Below are 17,394 nucleotides of genomic sequence, written 5' to 3' on the forward strand. Positions count from 1 at the left end.
ACGCATACAGTGGCAAATTACTTAAAAATGTAAACCTACCTTGCAATTTTTTGCTGTTCTCTTTGTCACGGGTTATTATGGGATTGTATTTTTTTGGAATCCAGTCAGCTCCTGGAATTCAAAACCCTGATCGCTTGCACGCATGTATTAATCTTACGCAAGATCATTCTAAAATCTATAATCTACTTATCCGTTAAGATTACAGTTATCAATATTATTTCTGACTTTGTGGTTCAATAGAAGGGAGAGAAAGTCTAAGACTAAAACTTCTTTATGTCTGAATTCTGTTCCACTTGATGACTTCCACTCCATCCAAAAATAAGACAGAACATTTTTAAAAAAGGCCAGTGAAAGGACACGGTAACTTTTTGCTCCCTCAAATAGGTAATAGAGTTTGACGATGGATCCGGCTCAGTCCTGAGGATCCAACCGCTGCGAACACCAAGAGATGAGGCTGTTTATGAATGTCACGCCTCCAACTCTGCCGGAGAGATCACTTCTTCCACCCGACTGAGTGTCCTACGAGGTCAGTGTGAAAACACAAGACGATGTTTTCAACTTTCAAAACAGATACAGATGGTATTCGCTATTTGTTTTGTATTTTTACCCTAAAAAAAACTGCACACAGGTAGAGTGTCATGTGAAAAAGATGACATGATAAAATAATAGCTTCAATATTCATAAAAGAAATAAAAACTGTCTAAGAGTGGGATGAATGAGAAAGGGGCATCATGGGATATCCCTCAGTAGAACAAGGCTATGGTGGCATAGGCAAGCCTTCTAAAAGAGAAAAGTTGGAGATTGCAAAATGGTTCCACGGTGAAATCTCAAATTATGTTTTTCTATTAACCTAAATTGACCTTGAACTGCCATTGAAACAAATGGTGAGGATGAAACGGGAGGTTTTCATCGGACGCAAGCGTAATCTAACTCGTTATGTTAGCGGGACTCCCATCAACGGCGACAGTGAAGTTAGTTTTAGTAGACTATTAGGAGAACATTATGCGCCGGTAGTTTGATGCAGAGATGCGTCTTAATGTGTGAAAAAGCTCAGCTGCACAGAATCACATTTCCTGCTTTTGCACATTAATGCTCGCAGTCAACAAACATGCGGCTATTGTGCCCCCCTACCACGCCACCCTCGTCTCTTCAGTTTCTTACACCCACCAAATTATCTCCTTTATACTTATTCTTTCTGGTACATGCCCCATTTTCTCTCTGCGTACATATTCTTACCCACTTGCTCGGCTCTGCAACTTTAAGTGTCTCCTCGTCTACACATGCTCTTAAGTCCGCAACACAGCATCCTCTAAATTATTAACGTCAGAACACTCTTTGCGTCTCCTGCTCATCCACAATTTCTCCTTTCACGTGTGTTTGTGTGTGTGTGTGTAACTGTCTTAATCTGGATATCCTCGCCGCACTTGATAAAAAAGCTGTACTCTGCTCCATCCTATTTATGAAAACAACAGACACACACACACACACACACACACAATCACAAACATTATCCTCAATCTAAAAACTCTCGCTCTTCTATTTGTGATTAGCCTCTTCCTGCTCTTCTGAGGAGTCGTAGTGTATTGAGGGACTAAGAGGCCATCTGGGAGCAGCTAATAGTCCCCGATGGGCTGTCAGTGCAAATGTCACTTGGAAATTGTATCCACACAACTCCTCACACACATAATTACTCAGGTACACACACACACACACACACAAATGAGTGTCAGTCATGTCTCCTTGTCCCTTCAGGTTCTTGAAAGAAATAGCTCCAATGACTAACTGACTGACTGGCCTGTCTGACAGGACGGATCCTGTGCTAAGGTCAACTGCCTTAATTACTGAGAAACACGACCAATCGAATTGAAACCTTGGCCCCTGCGATTGGTTGTTGCTAAAATAATAATGAACGTGCAGGCAAATTTAAAAAAATTGTTTTAAAATTGGTTTAATCTGTTCTGTTTTTTTTTTTTTTTTTGAAATGTCTTTTAAGCATTTTCTGGTAGATGTACACACAGGTATGTGTGTGTGTTAAGATATGTCTTGAGGGCTCTTGGCTTAGTTATGATTTGCAATATCTGGGAAAGATCTCAGACATCCAGGGGAAACTTGTAGGCAGATCTTTAAAGTATATAAGTTTCTATCTCCCTCTGTTTTCCTGCCTACCATAATGGAATTCTCATGAAGCGTTGCACTTGTGAACTTACGAATATAATACACTGCAGGTGTTAATTTTATTGCGCCCGTCCGTCTTGTGAATGACAGAGACAGACGCGGTTTTGGGAATATGAGTTACACTTTTGGGCTTCTGACAAAGGTACCAGCTCGGACCAGAGAAGTACTCTTCCAGACACGCGGAGGACAAATTCAATGTGCAATGTGTGTCAATTTCATTTTGAATCTCACATAAAGAGGACAGTGTTTGCGCAGCAGTTCCCATGATTCTGAGACCGGGCTTTTATGAGCTGTGAAATTATCTGGATCTTTCACAGTGGAAACACTCAAGTGGGAGCACATCCAAATGGAACAGTGGGAGGCTCTGTCAACAAGGGAGCATTGGGTTACACATCTGCTCTGACCTCGGGGGGGTTCTTAACTGTAGCAGCAGCGCAGACACTCTCTCACCCACACACTCACACACTGGAACGGCTTCATCCTAAAAACACTCGGGTGTTGCTTACACTTGTCCTCTGGATGGATGACGGATAGCTGGTATTATGCATGTGCTAACTGGGGGGAGGGGGGGTGATATCTACTTCAGGAAGTTCCTGCCCATCTTCCCTTAAATGTCTGCAGCTCTGCTGTTTAGTGAAGGATGGCTACTCAGGGAATAGCTCTCTGACTGTGTGTCCTCCTGCACAGCGCAGCGTCCCATCCCAGGTAGATGAAAAAGAATGCATTATTTCTGCCTATGAGGGGCCAGCTTTGAAGTAAGCGTTTGCATAATGAAAGCAGAGAGAATCAGGATTGTTATGCTATATGAGTCCCTCCTGCACTCCCTCCACCCCCCTTCCCCATGTCTGTTTTTTTTTTTTCTCCCTTTCTTTCTGTTTTTTTCCCTCTCCGTAATCATTTCTTTGTCAGGCTATTCAGTTACCCTCCATTCCATTCTCTCTTTCTTTTTTTTTTCTTTTTTTTTTTTTGTTCCGTTGCCACTTACAGCCCACACAGATAAACACCCGAACAGAAACACCTCCTCGTCTTGTTCCCCCGGTTTAGCGTATCCGTGTTTCCATTTGTCGTCACTGTGATTGATTGAAATCCGAGCTATTAAAAGGCCACACATGGACTCGCAAGGGTTGGTATCTTGCAACCTGTTGGCTACGGTTCGATAGGCCTGTCCCAGAATTAGCGTCTCCTTGGTGAGCTTCGGCGCTAGGATTTCCTATTAATGATGCACAGTGTGGCTGGAAGGGATTAAGTTGCATAGGGTTCTGATTTTTCTTTAAAAAGGGAGCTGGGGTGGGCTGAGGGGCATTAAAATAAACAGCATTCGAGATTAAATACACCACAAATGTGCAGGAACACACACTCCCCGATCTCACTCTCTCTGTTATCCGAATCCGAGTCAAGCCTTTAAGAAGAAGAATTATTCATTATGCAAAACTGATCTCCCCTTTTCACGTCGAGACATTTTTCCATTCCCGACCTCATTCATTCTTGGTGGCCCCTTGAAAAAAAAGAAAAAAAAAAAACTCCCCGAAATGATTGAATGAAATCCCCGGGCTGCTTTTGATTTACTTCACCTCGCCATCTGTTGACTTGAAATACCTGACATTCCAAAGAGGATTTGAGTGTCGGTACATGTTTTCTGACTCGACTGTCCTGTCCGATTTCCCCAGATTTTCGGATAAAATAAAAATACCTTTTGTTTTTACTCCGTTTAAATCAAAGTCCTCATATTTCTTGTGAACTCGAGCCCGGTCAAGTCCAAAACCTGTTTCAACTTGGTTCAATCTTTTTCTTAAGCGTGTATAAAGGTAGTTCTTAGTCTTTCACATTGTTTATGTGAAAATAAATCCTTATTTCAATATTTTATCTTATTACAATGTCCGAATGATAACTGTGAACCCAGAGATTGGCTCCTGTCCGTAAAGATTTTAGATCTAGAGATACTCTGATGCTCTGATACTACAGACAAGTAAGATGTCCATCGAGGTAAACACGTGGGCTGGATCAATCATTCGATAAAGGCTTACGGGAAGATGGCAACCTACTGGGAGGATCGTACTTGTATGGCGGAGATCACTGAGGTTTGCTACCGGGCGTATCGGGAATGATGGGAAAAATTACAAATATTGATGCGAGTACATTGAAAAAATGGCTGGAGCCATCACGGGATGGTCTTGTGCGGATGTAGTCATTTCCAAATGAATTTACTCGGAAGTACCTTGAGGATGAAGTTAAATGGTACAGTGGGAGTTTGTTTGTAGTACCCGGGTAGTAGTACAAGACACAGAATCAATAGGACTCGTGTCTGATTTGTGAGGTTAGGGTTAGGGCTAAAATCATATCCTCCAATAATCAAATCAGATATAAGCGACATAAAGCCAACAAAAGGGTGGCACAATGGCTGCCTCATAGCAACAGGGTCCCTGGTTGGATTCCAACAAGGGGGCTTTTCTGTGTGGCGTTTGCATGTTTTCCCTGTGTCCGCGTGGGTTTCTCTGGTTTCCTCCCACAGCCCGGAAACATGCAGTGGGTTGCAATTGGTCGTATGTCTCTATGTAATGTGTGAATGAAAGGGTGATTGGTTGTAATGTTTCTATATGCGGGCTAGTGATCGGTGCAGGGCGAACCCCATCTCTAGCCCGATGACAGCTGGGATTAGCAACCTTGAGTGCTTGATAAGCAGTATAGACGACGGATAAATGAATGAATATCCGACAAAAAAAAAAAAAAATTTAAGTAACGTGCATTTCCTTGTTGTAAATAGCCCAATAGAAGAAATGTGGTTCTTTAGTTTAATGCTGCCAGGTGAAACGCTCTGCCGCTCTCCTCTTGACCCTTGTGTTTATTGTTTTCAGAGGACCAGCTGCCCTCTGGGTTCCCCACCATAGACATGGGTCCGCAGCTGAAAGTGGTGGAGCGCTCTCGGACCGCCACAATGCTTTGCGCCGCCAGTGGAAACCCTGACCCAGAAATTACTTGGTTCAAGGATTTTCTTCCGGTTAACACGTCCAGTAACAATGGACGAATCAAGCAACTCCGCTCAGGTAACAAATAACATTACCCCCGAATGTCGGCCCTTTTCGCTTTGAGCCCACTTCCCCCCCCTCTAACTTTGCTCGAATCCCACCCGCCTCCTTCCCTACCTTTTTTTTTTTTTTTTAATATTTCTGTTTCTACAAATCGTCTGTTATTCTTGCCCTCGTTCACCTCTTTCTTTTTTGCTGTTCCACACTTTTCCTGCTGTGGTTACTGGCTGTGTTTCTCAGCTGTCACTCTCTGCTGCTGCTGTGGTATGAGTTGACGGTGTACGGTTGCCAATCCCTCTAAACTCTTCAAGGCCTTTAACAGTGAACTCACTGCCTTCCGACTCTCTCCGCTTTTTCTACCCCCCGACTCTTTGAGGTCTCCCTGTGCAAATCACCACTGCAACAGGTCTCATTTGTCCGCTCAATTAACGCCGCCCATCATCGGGCATCAACTTATATTTGACTTTCCGTCGACACAACCTCAAGTGATGGTGTTATGTACTAAAGGGACTGCCTGTCTAACCTATCTCACTGCTGTGACTAAACTATAGCGTTTGCTTTTTTCCAAATTTGTGCGTGTCTTAAGTGGGTATAAAAGTGACTCACAGACATCTTACAGTATTAACCTTATCCCAAGGACTGCCTTTATTCTTTAAATTCAAAATGATATAAAGTACACTTGAGAGTATTACCTCCATCAAACCCAGTCCATCCAATATTGTCTTTCAATAGCCACAGTAGTGTGTAAAATCCCAGTGACTGTTAACTTTGTCCCGTTCCTCACACGTCCTTCTCCTGCTACTTCCAGGCACCAAATCCGGACCCCCAAAATACCTTCTTTTATGATCCGACACCCGACCGGCTTCTTTCATTTGATAACAACCTCTCCGCTTCCATCCCTGTTTTATTTATTAGCTGGCTTGATGCCCAAGAACCCTGCTCAGCCTTTGTTATTTCATTTAATAAAAATAAACGAATGATAATTTTCAAAGGATTTCGAGAAAAAAAAAAAAAGAAGCTACGTCGTAAATCTATTACATCTGATATTTCAGTCTGTCGGTCTTCAATGTCTGTGAATATAAAACGTGAACTACTCTTTGAAAGTTTTGTGTCATAGCTGTTCAACATCATTGACTTTTTCGGGAGTTTCACTGCTTGTCAAGGTTTTTCTAGAAACCTCCTCTGTGTAACCAGTGGTCAGATTTGTAATGCCATGTCTATGCTGTTTCTTTTCTCTTTGTATCTTTTTAACCACAGAGTCCTTTGGTAAGTGCTTTTGTTCTGAGGCCCACACCCTCACTGTCTACTATTTCTATATACCTTTCACTAATGTTGCTGCCTCTGCTGCTGCTGCTCCTGCTCACCTTTACAATTTTGAGGCGTTATTAAAACGCATGGCATGCATTTTACTAACAGTAACACTGGTCACACATAGAAACAATGCCTACTTTAGATTTACACACATTACGCCAACACACACACACACACACACAATGTTGTGGTTAAACTTATGTTGCTAAATACACATACAAGAAAGGCACTCACATTTTTTTTTCATTGTCACCCTAGTTATAGCCGGCCTCACCTTCACCTGTGCACCCGCAGCCTTTCCACACCCAAAGAATTACAATGACTTCTCCTCACACTCACCGATTTACTTTTCCGCTCCTTCACTTATTCAGTTATTCTTTCCCTCACTCACTCTGTCATTCACTCACCCACTTACTTTCTCCACTCTGCTGTATAGAGTTACCAGTCAATAAGTCATCACCATTAGATGGCTGTTAGGGAGGCCTCGAGTGTGGCCACTGCAAGGAAATCAATGGCTACCAGATTTCAGGCTTCTAGACAGTGACTGCACAGTGTAGTATGAATACAACGAACCTTGTTACTACTGCACAGAGGATTGGTTATGGGAACAGTTCCGATACATAATAGAGACAGCCAGGTTAGCTAGTAGAGAAAATAAATCCACCCTTCCACACTTTAACGTTGTTGTTTAATTTAGCAGGGGGGGGGGGATGCTTGTTTGGTTGTTTGTTTGTTTATTCTGTAGAGGCATAACTCCTAGTTCCTCTTCAGCGGCAAAGTCCTCCGTTTCCCAGAGGGCTTTTTGATCAATGTTTGACGGTATGCTTGGGATGCATACGCGCATCTCTGGTGTGTTATGGGAGTGGGATGTTTTTCTTCAATTGAGAAATCCACACCGTTTTTTAATTTGCTGTCTTCGGTGTGATGATGTTCATAAATCTCTATATCTGTTCAGTTAAAGTCCAGTTTAATTCAGTATTGTATTACGATCTATTGAATAATTCTTTACGATTGTAAGACAAAACCAGTGCGACGCATTTCTGATAACGAAGGTAAAGAAGATAAAGAATAATCATGTTGGCATTTGTAACTTTGGCTCGGAGGTTCAGAGAATGATTTATAATGACAAGGGATTTAATATAAGTATCAATCACTCAATGTGTTAGTTCTCATTTATAGTGCTTCTCGCTTGATTCAAGATTTGATAATTAATACCACAAACTTGCTATTGCTCTTAAGAGTGTGACATCTGCTTGAAATTTACTGCTAATAATAGTTGTTAAAATGTCAGACCAGTGCTAAAAATATTTTTGCATGCCTTTTTTTTTTTCCATCATGGAGTTCAGAAAAAAAAATCCAAAATGTTAAAGTATAGGAGGTTGGATTTTTGGGTGGGTTTTCCCATCATGGAAGTGTAGGTAGAGATCACTAGGTGAACTGAGAGCCCACCTCTTAGAGACCCACACGAGTGCAGCAGACACCACCCCTCTCCTACAGCCACACCTGTCCCTGCTGCAAGTCAGTGAAATCACTAACCCATCTCCTTATTACGCTGCCACCTTTCTGTCACTGTCTAGAACCTGCCTCTTCTCAGGCTTATTCTATCTTTATTTATTCTCTCCTTGTTTTCACTTTCTCGTCCTCTCTAAGGATCTCCTTCTTTTTTGAGTTTTCTCTCTAATTTGATTCCTCTTCTCTCAGAGTTACTTACTTACCTAGTTCCCTTCCTTTCAGTACCCCCTCCCACCCTTAACGTGTCCCCCCCCTCCCTCCCCCCCGTCCGCGGCACTAACATTTTCTTCTTCTTCTTCTTCTTTAATCTCGTGCATTCATTGCTCACTCAGGTGGCACGCCCATACGAGGTAAGACCGCTGGCAGGACCAATGTGACACAGTGGCCTGATTCCATTCCAACCCCTGGTTCTTATTTGTCTCACAGATGTGAAAGTAGCTCAGGATGGGTTAATCAATATTGTTGAAGTACAAGACTCGCCATTTCACTAAAACTCATCCAGCTGCTTTAGATCTGCAGCAGGCACCAAAAGAGGGATTGGAATTGAGCAAACAGATCATTATAGTTGGACTATTAATCACCTATCCTCTTCTTGTCTTTCATCATCTCCTCATCCTGTCATTTTTCCATCTCAGCCCCAGCCTGTCTAACACACCAAAGTCACGCGGCTTCTCTTGTTGCCACATTGTGATCTCTCTCTTTAACGTCATTTAGCTTTCACATCCACTTTACATTCACGGTCTAAAGCATGATGTGTTTACGACTTTGTTTCTTTTCTTTTCCTTTTTTTTTTTCGCTTATTCCGAGGTGAGAAAGAATTTAAAAAAAAAAATTACTTTTACAAACGTTTGTATTTTCTTCTTTTTTGATGACCTGATTTTTTTTTTTTTTTTTTACCTTCTTTTTTTTTCGATCCTCTTTTTTTTCGCGGGGGGAAGAAGGTGGGAGGCTGGTGACCAGAACTTGACCCCACCTTGTCTGCATTTTCCCAATCAAACGCCCTAGTTTTGATTTCCCCCTCCCAGCTGTTAGTCGCTCGGCCCGAATCGTCCAGATGGCGAAGACACGCGGACGTTAGTGTGCTGACATACGCATACGAACATGTACACGCACGCACACTCGCATTTCATGATCTTTTTTTTTTTCTTTTTCTTTTTTTTTTACCATTACTTTCTCTTTTCTCTCTCATTATCGATAAAAAGCCCCAAACGACCACTTTTTGATAAAGTTTTTATGGGCGCTTTTTTGCCTTACTACACCATCTTTAAAGAACCTCTAGTTCACTTTTTTTGACAGTTTTTCTATTTTCAGGGAACGAGAAAGCATCGATCCCTTCCAAAGGATTTGCGTATGTCGTTCTTTTTTATCTGTTGGCCTTGACGGAGGTCGGTTGTTGTCTTTACCTCCTTTTCTGGGTGTGAATTTAATAGCGACACACTCCTGATCCCAGTAGTGGATTCAATAAGGTTGGGGATATCTTGTTGCCTTGGCAATAATTTTGTCACATTTTACCCTTGAAAAGTGAAACATGCCATGTTCCCTAATGTGACTGCATCTCGATTTTCAGAAGATATTTTTCAAAAGGCTGCGTTTGTGACTGAATATCTCAACATTTTGGCTGTTTGGTTTGTTTGTTTCTGTCTTGCATGAAGAGCATTATCTGTTCCTATAGACGTTCTATCCGCGCATTTTTACATTCCTTCCATTTTCTATATCAGGAAGCCGACCAGTGTTTTTTTTTTTTTTTGTTTTTGTTTTTTTTGCTGACAATGGGAGAAACTTAAGATTGTTCCCTAAAGATTTGATTGTTTTTTTTAGAGCCTGTGTTCCTCAGAGTTCAGTATTTTGCTGAAAATGACATCAAACTCATTTAGTCTTTACGGAGCACTCTATTTTGATAAAAAAAAATATTTTTTTCAATCGCCGATTTCCCTGTTTGACTCTCTGTCTCTCTCTATCCCCCCCCCTCCCTTTATCTCTCATTCTTCTTCCGATCTTCCTCCACGTACATCCAGGGGCTCTCCAGATAGAGATGAGCGAAGAGTCAGACCAGGGCAAGTATGAATGCGTTGCCACAAACAGCGATGGGACGCGCTATTCCACCCCAGCTAACCTATATGTCAGAGGTAAGAGGGTATAACAATCACGTTAATCGAAGGATTATATGATATTAGGTAGTCTGTTGTGAAAATATGAGCTTTTCATATATGACACGTCCTCCAAATTCTTTGGATTTGTTTAAAGGTGTGCTCATAAAATGAGGGCTTCTTGACATTAGTAAGGGCGGGGCTGAATGTTTGACTCGGGCTATTAATCTGTTTGACCTCCATTCTTAGCCTTCTTAGACCTCAGAGGACGGAAAAAGCAAAAACAAATCATTGTCCGGTTAAGACTTGTGTTTATTCTCGCATGTAGCTGGCAACTCACTTCCTCAGGCGGTATCTCCTCGCTTTCAGCGCGGACATACACACACATACCAACCCTGATGTTTGAATCTTTGAGACATTTTTATTCCCGGGGCCGTAAAACTGTTTTGTTCGTCCCTCAATCCTCTCGGAAAGAGAATTTAAACAGCGTATCCTGCTTTGCTGATTCTGACTGTGCTCGGGGGTATGGGGGGGGGGGGGGGTGACAACACACATAACAAACACAAACCTCTATATTACTAATATATAAACATCCACATAAACACATTCTAGCAAACACACATGAGCGATAGAAAATCAGTGATGTGTGTCTAGTGCTTGTCGGCCCCATAGAATGTTGCACTCCTGCACAGTAAGCATCTGACAGGCAGTCTTCGGAGACAGCGAGCACTGGAGTTTGCCTGAAACAGAAAGGCTCCTGCCAGCAAGCCGGCCATCTGTGGCTTTAGTTTTTTCCTCTCTCTCTTTATTTTTCTGTCTTGTTCCTTCTGTCTGTCGCCACCTTGCTAGTTTCCTTTGTCTAACTTTTTTTCTCTCCCTTTCTCTACGATACTCCATTTTCCTCTCCTCCTCCTCCTCCTCCTCCTCCTCCTCCTCCCACTCCTGCCGTGCTCTGTTGTAACTCCCTCTGCAGAGCTGCGAGAAGGTTGGTACAGTAGCGGCCGTGTGGCGCGTTTAAGTCTCTCCTGAGTATTTCTTTTGATATATCAAACTTCCATTTGTGTTTGCGTGTCCCTGTTGTTTCAAGTACCGCACTACACATTTAGGAGTGACTGTATTTTACAGTTTACTCCTTCAAGACATACTGTATCCCTGAGTTCTCTTTCTTTTCCCTGTGTGTGCACGAGTTTGCTGTGAGGTTTTTCTTTTGTTAGTTTTTTTTTTTTTTGTGTGTGTGGTTTCATGAAATATTTAACAGGGCTCACCTATAAACATCATGAATAAAACATTTTCGATGTCACATGCGTCCTGCTGGTGATGCCCCGGACCCGTCTGTATGCTTGCTGTCTCTGAATGTCATTTCATCTCAAAACGTGACGTCAAAAAAAAAAAAAAAAAAAACACAATTGATTGTTATCCATCGGATGCCACAGAGTGGAATTTCTAATAACCCCTCTACTCTCACCTTCTTGTTTTTTATCACTCTGGGTCCAGTGCGCCGCGTCCCCCCTCGCTTTTCCATTCCCCCGGCAGACAACGAGATCATGCCAGGGGGGAATGTTAACATCACTTGTGTGGCGGTGGGTTCCCCCATGCCATATGTGAAGTGGATGCTTGGAGCAGAAGACCTTACGCCAGAGGACGATATGCCCATTGGTCGCAATGTGCTAGAGCTCACCGATGTTCGCCAATCCAATAATTACACCTGCGTTGCCATGTCAACACTTGGAGTGATTGAGGCCGTGGCACAGATTATTGTAAAAGGTGGGTCGACTGATGTCTATGCGTATCAATTTGTAATCATATCTATTTCTTTTCATCATCACCTTCTTTAACCCTCATATTATGTTAAGGGTCAATTTGACCCATTGGGTCAATGGGTGAAATGGGTCAATTTGACCCTTAACATAATATGAGGGTTAAATAATTTCTTTAGTCATTTTTGGACAATTTTTTATTAGCCTAAATCAATTCGTTAGACAACATATGTGCCATTTTTTTGTGTTGTCTGAAAATTTTGAAAAACAATTCGGCGACTATTTTAAGAAGGCAACAATGTCGAAAATCTCATCGTCCCGTATCTTTCAGCTCTTCCAAAGGCTCCTGGAACCCCCGTGGTAACGGAAAGAACTGCAACAAGCATTACCCTCACCTGGGACTCGGGCAACCCTGAACCTGTGTCTTACTATATTATCCAGGTGGGTGACAAACACAAGCACACATTTTAATATCCTATTGCAAAGTGCAGAGAGCGAAAAAAAAATCATTGATTTGTTTTTTATAAATAAACTCCAAAAACATTGGTCAAATCAATAAGAATTGCTGCAGCCGCTTCCTGTCTCCCCTGATACTATTTAAATCCGCTTCCTTAAAATAATGTGTGATCTTGAATCTCTGTCTCGCTTCTTTTAGCACCGTGCCAAAGGCTCTGTAGACCCCTATAAAGAGATTGATGGCATTGCCACAACACGATACAGCGTGGGCGGCCTCAGCCCCTACTCCCACTATGACTTTCGGGTGGCAGCTGTCAACACCATCGGCCAGGGTCCTTCCAGTGAGGTGGTGGAAGCTCGCACAGCTGAGCAGGCCCCTTCCTCGCCTCCTCGACAAGTAATGTGGAAGCCTTGAATTAGCGAAGCTACGTTACTAGATATCACGGCTTTTAAAGAGTCTGAAGTCACACTAATTAAACCCCTTTCTTAACATGCTAATTCCAAAAAATGTGCTTACATGTGATGAGAAAGTTTGGTTGCTGATGTTCTTCCTGTTTCTCCGTCAGGTTAGAGGTCGTATGCTCAGCACCACAACGGCAATAATCCACTGGGATGAGCCAGAGGAACCAAACGGACAAGTTGTTGGTTACAGAGTCTACTATACATCTGACAACACGCTACCAGTCAATCAGGTTTGCGCGTTCTGCTTCTCTTCTTACAAAGAAGTCACATATGTGTGGTTATGCTGCAGTCTCTCTTTTTGTATTAATCCGCTGAGTGTATATAATTGTGTTGTGCAGTGGGAGAAGCAGATGGTGCGCAGTGCCAACTTCATCACCATCCAGGGTTTGACTCCCAACAAGACGTATTACATCAGAGTATTGGCCTTCACCTCAGTCGGTGATGGACCCTTGTCCCAGGACCTGCAGATCATTGCCAAAACTGGAGGTAAGATGCTTGTCCCTCAGCAAAAGGACCTTATCCAAATTGGTCTCAATTCTCTGTCTTCTTAATGAATCCACATCCCAATGGGTATTCTTAGAGCCAAACACATAAATACTTCTTTGGTTTCCATTTGGCTAGACCTGCAGTTAGAGTAACAGAAAGAACAACAGAACAGTGCAAAGGACTACGTGCTGCTTACCAAATATACATATACGATACATATGCTATTTACCAAGTCATACAACACTTATATCCATGGTGTTTTGGAAAAGGTTTCCACTTCAATATTGGCGGCCGTTTAAAATATACATTGACATTTGACATTCCAGTTCCTCGGCCAGTATCACATCTATCCCCTATTAGGTCACTCGTCGTGATTAGCTTAGCATTTGTGAAGCCAGGGTTAATTCCAATGAATGGGAGAGCAGCTGCGTTTAGCTAGAGCTGATTCGAAAAGCTAAATTTCAGTAGGTTGAGCTAGAATTGTGGCATAAATTTGCAGTGGTAAGAATAAGGTAAGCATCTTATCTGCCATTTATTAATCATACTCTCCTTCAACTCCTTAGTTCCATCTCAACCTTCAGAATTCAAGGGGGGGGCCAAATCAGAGACAAGTATCCTGCTGTCCTGGGTGGCGCCACCCCAGGGCGGCCCCGACAACCAGATCACAGGATATGAATTGGTTTATCGACGTGCCGATGACTCAGAGGAGGTGAGGACGGAGAAAGGCATTAAAATATATAGGGGTTGTCCAAACAACTGAATCCATGGATGGTTTGAAGAATAGGCGATGGATGATAAACACAGATGTTGTTCTCTTTTCCATTCAGCAAAAAGTGAGCTTTGAGCCCACCACCTCTTATCTGTTGAAGAACCTAAAACCTTTCTCTGCATACACCTTTCAACTGGCTGCCAGGAGCAAACATGGCATTGGTGCATATACCAACGAAGTATCCATCAACACCCCTCAGACACGTAAGTCTAGCCTCATATGCTGGTGTGCGAATGTGCCTCCTTGACGCTGTGTGTCAGGAGAAGAGTGTGAATGAAATATTTTTTCCCTATTGACAATGCAAAAAAGGAAAGCCATCTAAACACAAGGTTATTGACTAAAGACTAAAGGCTAACCAGAAGAATACAATATCAATTTGCAGTACGACATAAATCTGTCGAGTCTAATAGATTTGTGATGAGATCTCTTTGCCATTTTGACAGATTTGCTTTTTTGCATTGTTTCGAATGGGCCGAAATGAATTCAGCACTACACTGACCTCATGTTTGATATTTCAACAAATAAAACAGCGATCGATGCGCAATTGGCAGCGCAATCCGTTTCACGGTGTTGGCTATCAACATGAGGTCTGTGAATAAGTCAGTAAAACCAAGGTAAGATGGTTTTTAGATAGAAATCAGATCTCCATCATGGCTCGAGTTCAGATGCTTGGGTAGGCTGTAAGACCAAGTAAGTTATGGGCAGGTATGTTTGTGTCTTTCAACTATAGTCAGTGTTTTTGTGTTGCATCTCTTTTGATCATTCATTCTTTTTCATCAGTCAAGCATTTCAATCAAAAAGATGTTGACACCCATCATTCAGTATCTTTGTTGGACCATGTTGCTTTCGAATTAGAGGGTCATTTTTCATGAGAGCGTCAGCTCACCAGTGTTTTGTTTTCATTTTGTGTTTCTTTGTCTTTTGCTCTCTGTCTTTCAACTGCTCAATATCATCCCCATCCTTCCACCTCAAACCTCACTTTCTCACCTCTCCACCCACCAATAACGACTTGCACACACAACCAAATGGCATTTACCCCAACAATTCCTACTGTCCCTCCTCAAAACTGGCCAATCAGTTCCTTCAGCACCTCCCCAGGACATCACATGCACCAGTCCCAGCTCTACTAGCATCCTGGTAAGTTGGGCACCACCACCTCTGGAGTTTCAGAATGGCATCATTACAGGATACTCCATCCAGTACTCCACTACCAAGGGCAACAAAACATCCAAAAGAATTGATGGAATTCAGCCGCAAAGTTCTCCGTATCTCTTGGAAAACCTAGAGAAATGGACTGAGTATGGAATTACAGTACGGGCGCAGACAGAAGCTGGAGATGGACCAGAAAGTTTACAGCTACTTATCCGCACCGAGGAAGATGGTATGTTTCCAAACGAACCCCGTTCCTGTCTTAGGATGGTCCACTCCACTAACAATGGCTCCTGCTACCTAAATAACACACTAGTGATGATCTCAAAGCAACCTTTAAACTAATTTTCTACCACTGAACCCCCCCCCCCCCAAGGGCGTTTTGTCTACCTATCCCTGAGATGCTTGCTAAAGTGATAATGTGTTTGAAACCCACTGTCAAACCCTCCAGCGTGGAAAACTTCTCCTGTATTCCATCACAAACACCAGAACTGGAAATCTCCTCATGCTGCTCCCTCACCACTGCTTTCGTGTGTCAACAGCAACCCCCACTTTTTCCCCTTCCAACTCTTTTTATCCCCTTTTTTTGCCAGTGTTTTTTCAAAATCTCTTCTTTCCTCTTGAAACCATTCTTTTCTGGAGAAAGAGTCGGTCAGGGTTTCCCTTTCAGAGACTACCGATATTTTCCATAATAATAACCAAGACAAACACTTGTGGCTGTGGTCCTGCCTGTCCTCACCTTAACCTCTGACTCTCCATCCGCCCTTCCAACTCTCCAACACCTAGAAAGCATCTTGACTAGATTTCCGTTACATTTTTTTTGTCACATTTATTGTTTCTTGAGGATTTCTTGATATTTTCAGCCATATTTTTGATACTCTTGCTTAATACCTTACATTTTCAGTGTTCATTTTTTTTTTTTTTTTTTTTTTTTTTTTTTTACTAGCTCCAGTTTTCTGGGAGGAATGTAGTTCTTGGAACCATGAGGAGGGTTTAAATTTGATAGTTGTATTTTCTTGTTGACTGCTTGGCAACAAATCCTTTTCTATCTGCCATCCTTATCTTTCTTCACATTTGCTTCCTATTTTCCACAGCTTTTTTCCTCCATGTTTACCCTCAGGTTCTTATTTTTTAACTATTTAGACTTTTTTCCCAGACATCATGCAAGTCTTACACTTTTTGAAGGGTTGCATTTTTCCTTTTTTTTTTTTTTGGGTTGTTTGTTTTGGAGTGAATTTTTTTCATATGCCCCTGAAGCAATATTTCTCTGTGAAGGTGAAGGCCTTTTGTACTTTGATTGCCCATCAACTGTGAACCTTGACGTCTATCCCAAAATGCATTTGTAGTTCCAAGTGGTCCTCCACGAGGGGTCGAGGCAGAAACAGTGAACGCCTCTGCAATTAGGGTGAAATGGCGAGCACCAGCACCCGAACGGCAGCACGGTCAAATCCGAGGCTACCAAGTGCACTATGTGAGGATGAATTATGGGGAGCCTCAAGGTCAGCCCTTCATCAAGGACATCCTCATAGAGGATTCACAGGTACCATCTATTTCTTATTACAACTATTTTAAGTGATAATTAAGTTTCTCTATGTGCCAAAACTCTTAAATGAGCGTTTTGTCATGTCCAAGTTAACAAAAATTATCCTTGTCACTTTCCCTTTTTCCTTTCCTCTTATGCTGTCCCGTCATTTAGTGGGAATATGACGACTCAACCGAATACGTGAGTAAAATTTTGTTTCATTTTACTACTCATCGGACTGACTGTAATGACTCATATTCACATAATGAGTAATATTCATAAAACAGTAGCCTTTAAATGTAATCGATCCAAGGCAACGTCGATGTTCTTTTCAACAAATTACCTTGGAAAAAATTAACCGATGAAATGGCAGTCTTCCGTACGAGTAAATTAATTTAGACTCAAAATTTAATTCTGCTGAAAGGATCAGAGAGAATTATTTTATATTGTTTTTAGATATTTGATTGGATTCCGATTTTTGATGACATTAAAAATAAGGATTCAATGTTTCCCAAGAAGACCAAATTGAAAGACGGCTGTTGTTTTGTCAAATGGAAGTATTAAATTTATTCATCCCTTTGATTAATTAAGCCGACCAAGTTTGAATCTTTATTATTAAAATTAAGTTTAACTCAAAGAAAATCTGTGCTTGCAGAGTTGAAAAACAGACCATTTTCTTTGCCTT

The 17,394-nt window shown here is 42.0% G+C and overlaps 1 protein-coding gene across 1 annotated transcript in view; it reads left to right on the forward strand.

Annotated features, from left to right (window-relative positions):
* The window catches only part of ptprdb (protein tyrosine phosphatase receptor type Db), a 159,447-nt gene that overhangs the window by 112,458 nt on the left and 29,595 nt on the right, over positions 1–17,394 (forward strand). Inside the window, exons 8-22 of the mRNA XM_086156972.1 lie at positions 385–526; positions 5,028–5,216; positions 6,456–6,464; positions 8,354–8,371; positions 10,037–10,147; positions 11,603–11,872; positions 12,197–12,306; positions 12,521–12,718; positions 12,888–13,013; positions 13,122–13,269; positions 13,833–13,978; positions 14,097–14,241; positions 15,117–15,419; positions 16,534–16,727; positions 16,884–16,910. Coding sequence (XP_086013098.1) covers positions 385–526; positions 5,028–5,216; positions 6,456–6,464; positions 8,354–8,371; positions 10,037–10,147; positions 11,603–11,872; positions 12,197–12,306; positions 12,521–12,718; positions 12,888–13,013; positions 13,122–13,269; positions 13,833–13,978; positions 14,097–14,241; positions 15,117–15,419; positions 16,534–16,727; positions 16,884–16,910 — 2,136 coding nt within the window. The remainder of the gene's footprint in view (positions 1–384; positions 527–5,027; positions 5,217–6,455; positions 6,465–8,353; positions 8,372–10,036; positions 10,148–11,602; positions 11,873–12,196; positions 12,307–12,520; positions 12,719–12,887; positions 13,014–13,121; positions 13,270–13,832; positions 13,979–14,096; positions 14,242–15,116; positions 15,420–16,533; positions 16,728–16,883; positions 16,911–17,394) is intronic.

This window comes from Fistularia commersonii, chromosome 12 (genome assembly GCF_037954325.1).
Source record: "Fistularia commersonii isolate RoL2024-O1a breed Wild chromosome 12, RoL_Fcom_v1.0, whole genome shotgun sequence".
NCBI classification, from domain to species: domain Eukaryota; kingdom Metazoa; phylum Chordata; class Actinopteri; order Syngnathiformes; family Fistulariidae; genus Fistularia; species Fistularia commersonii.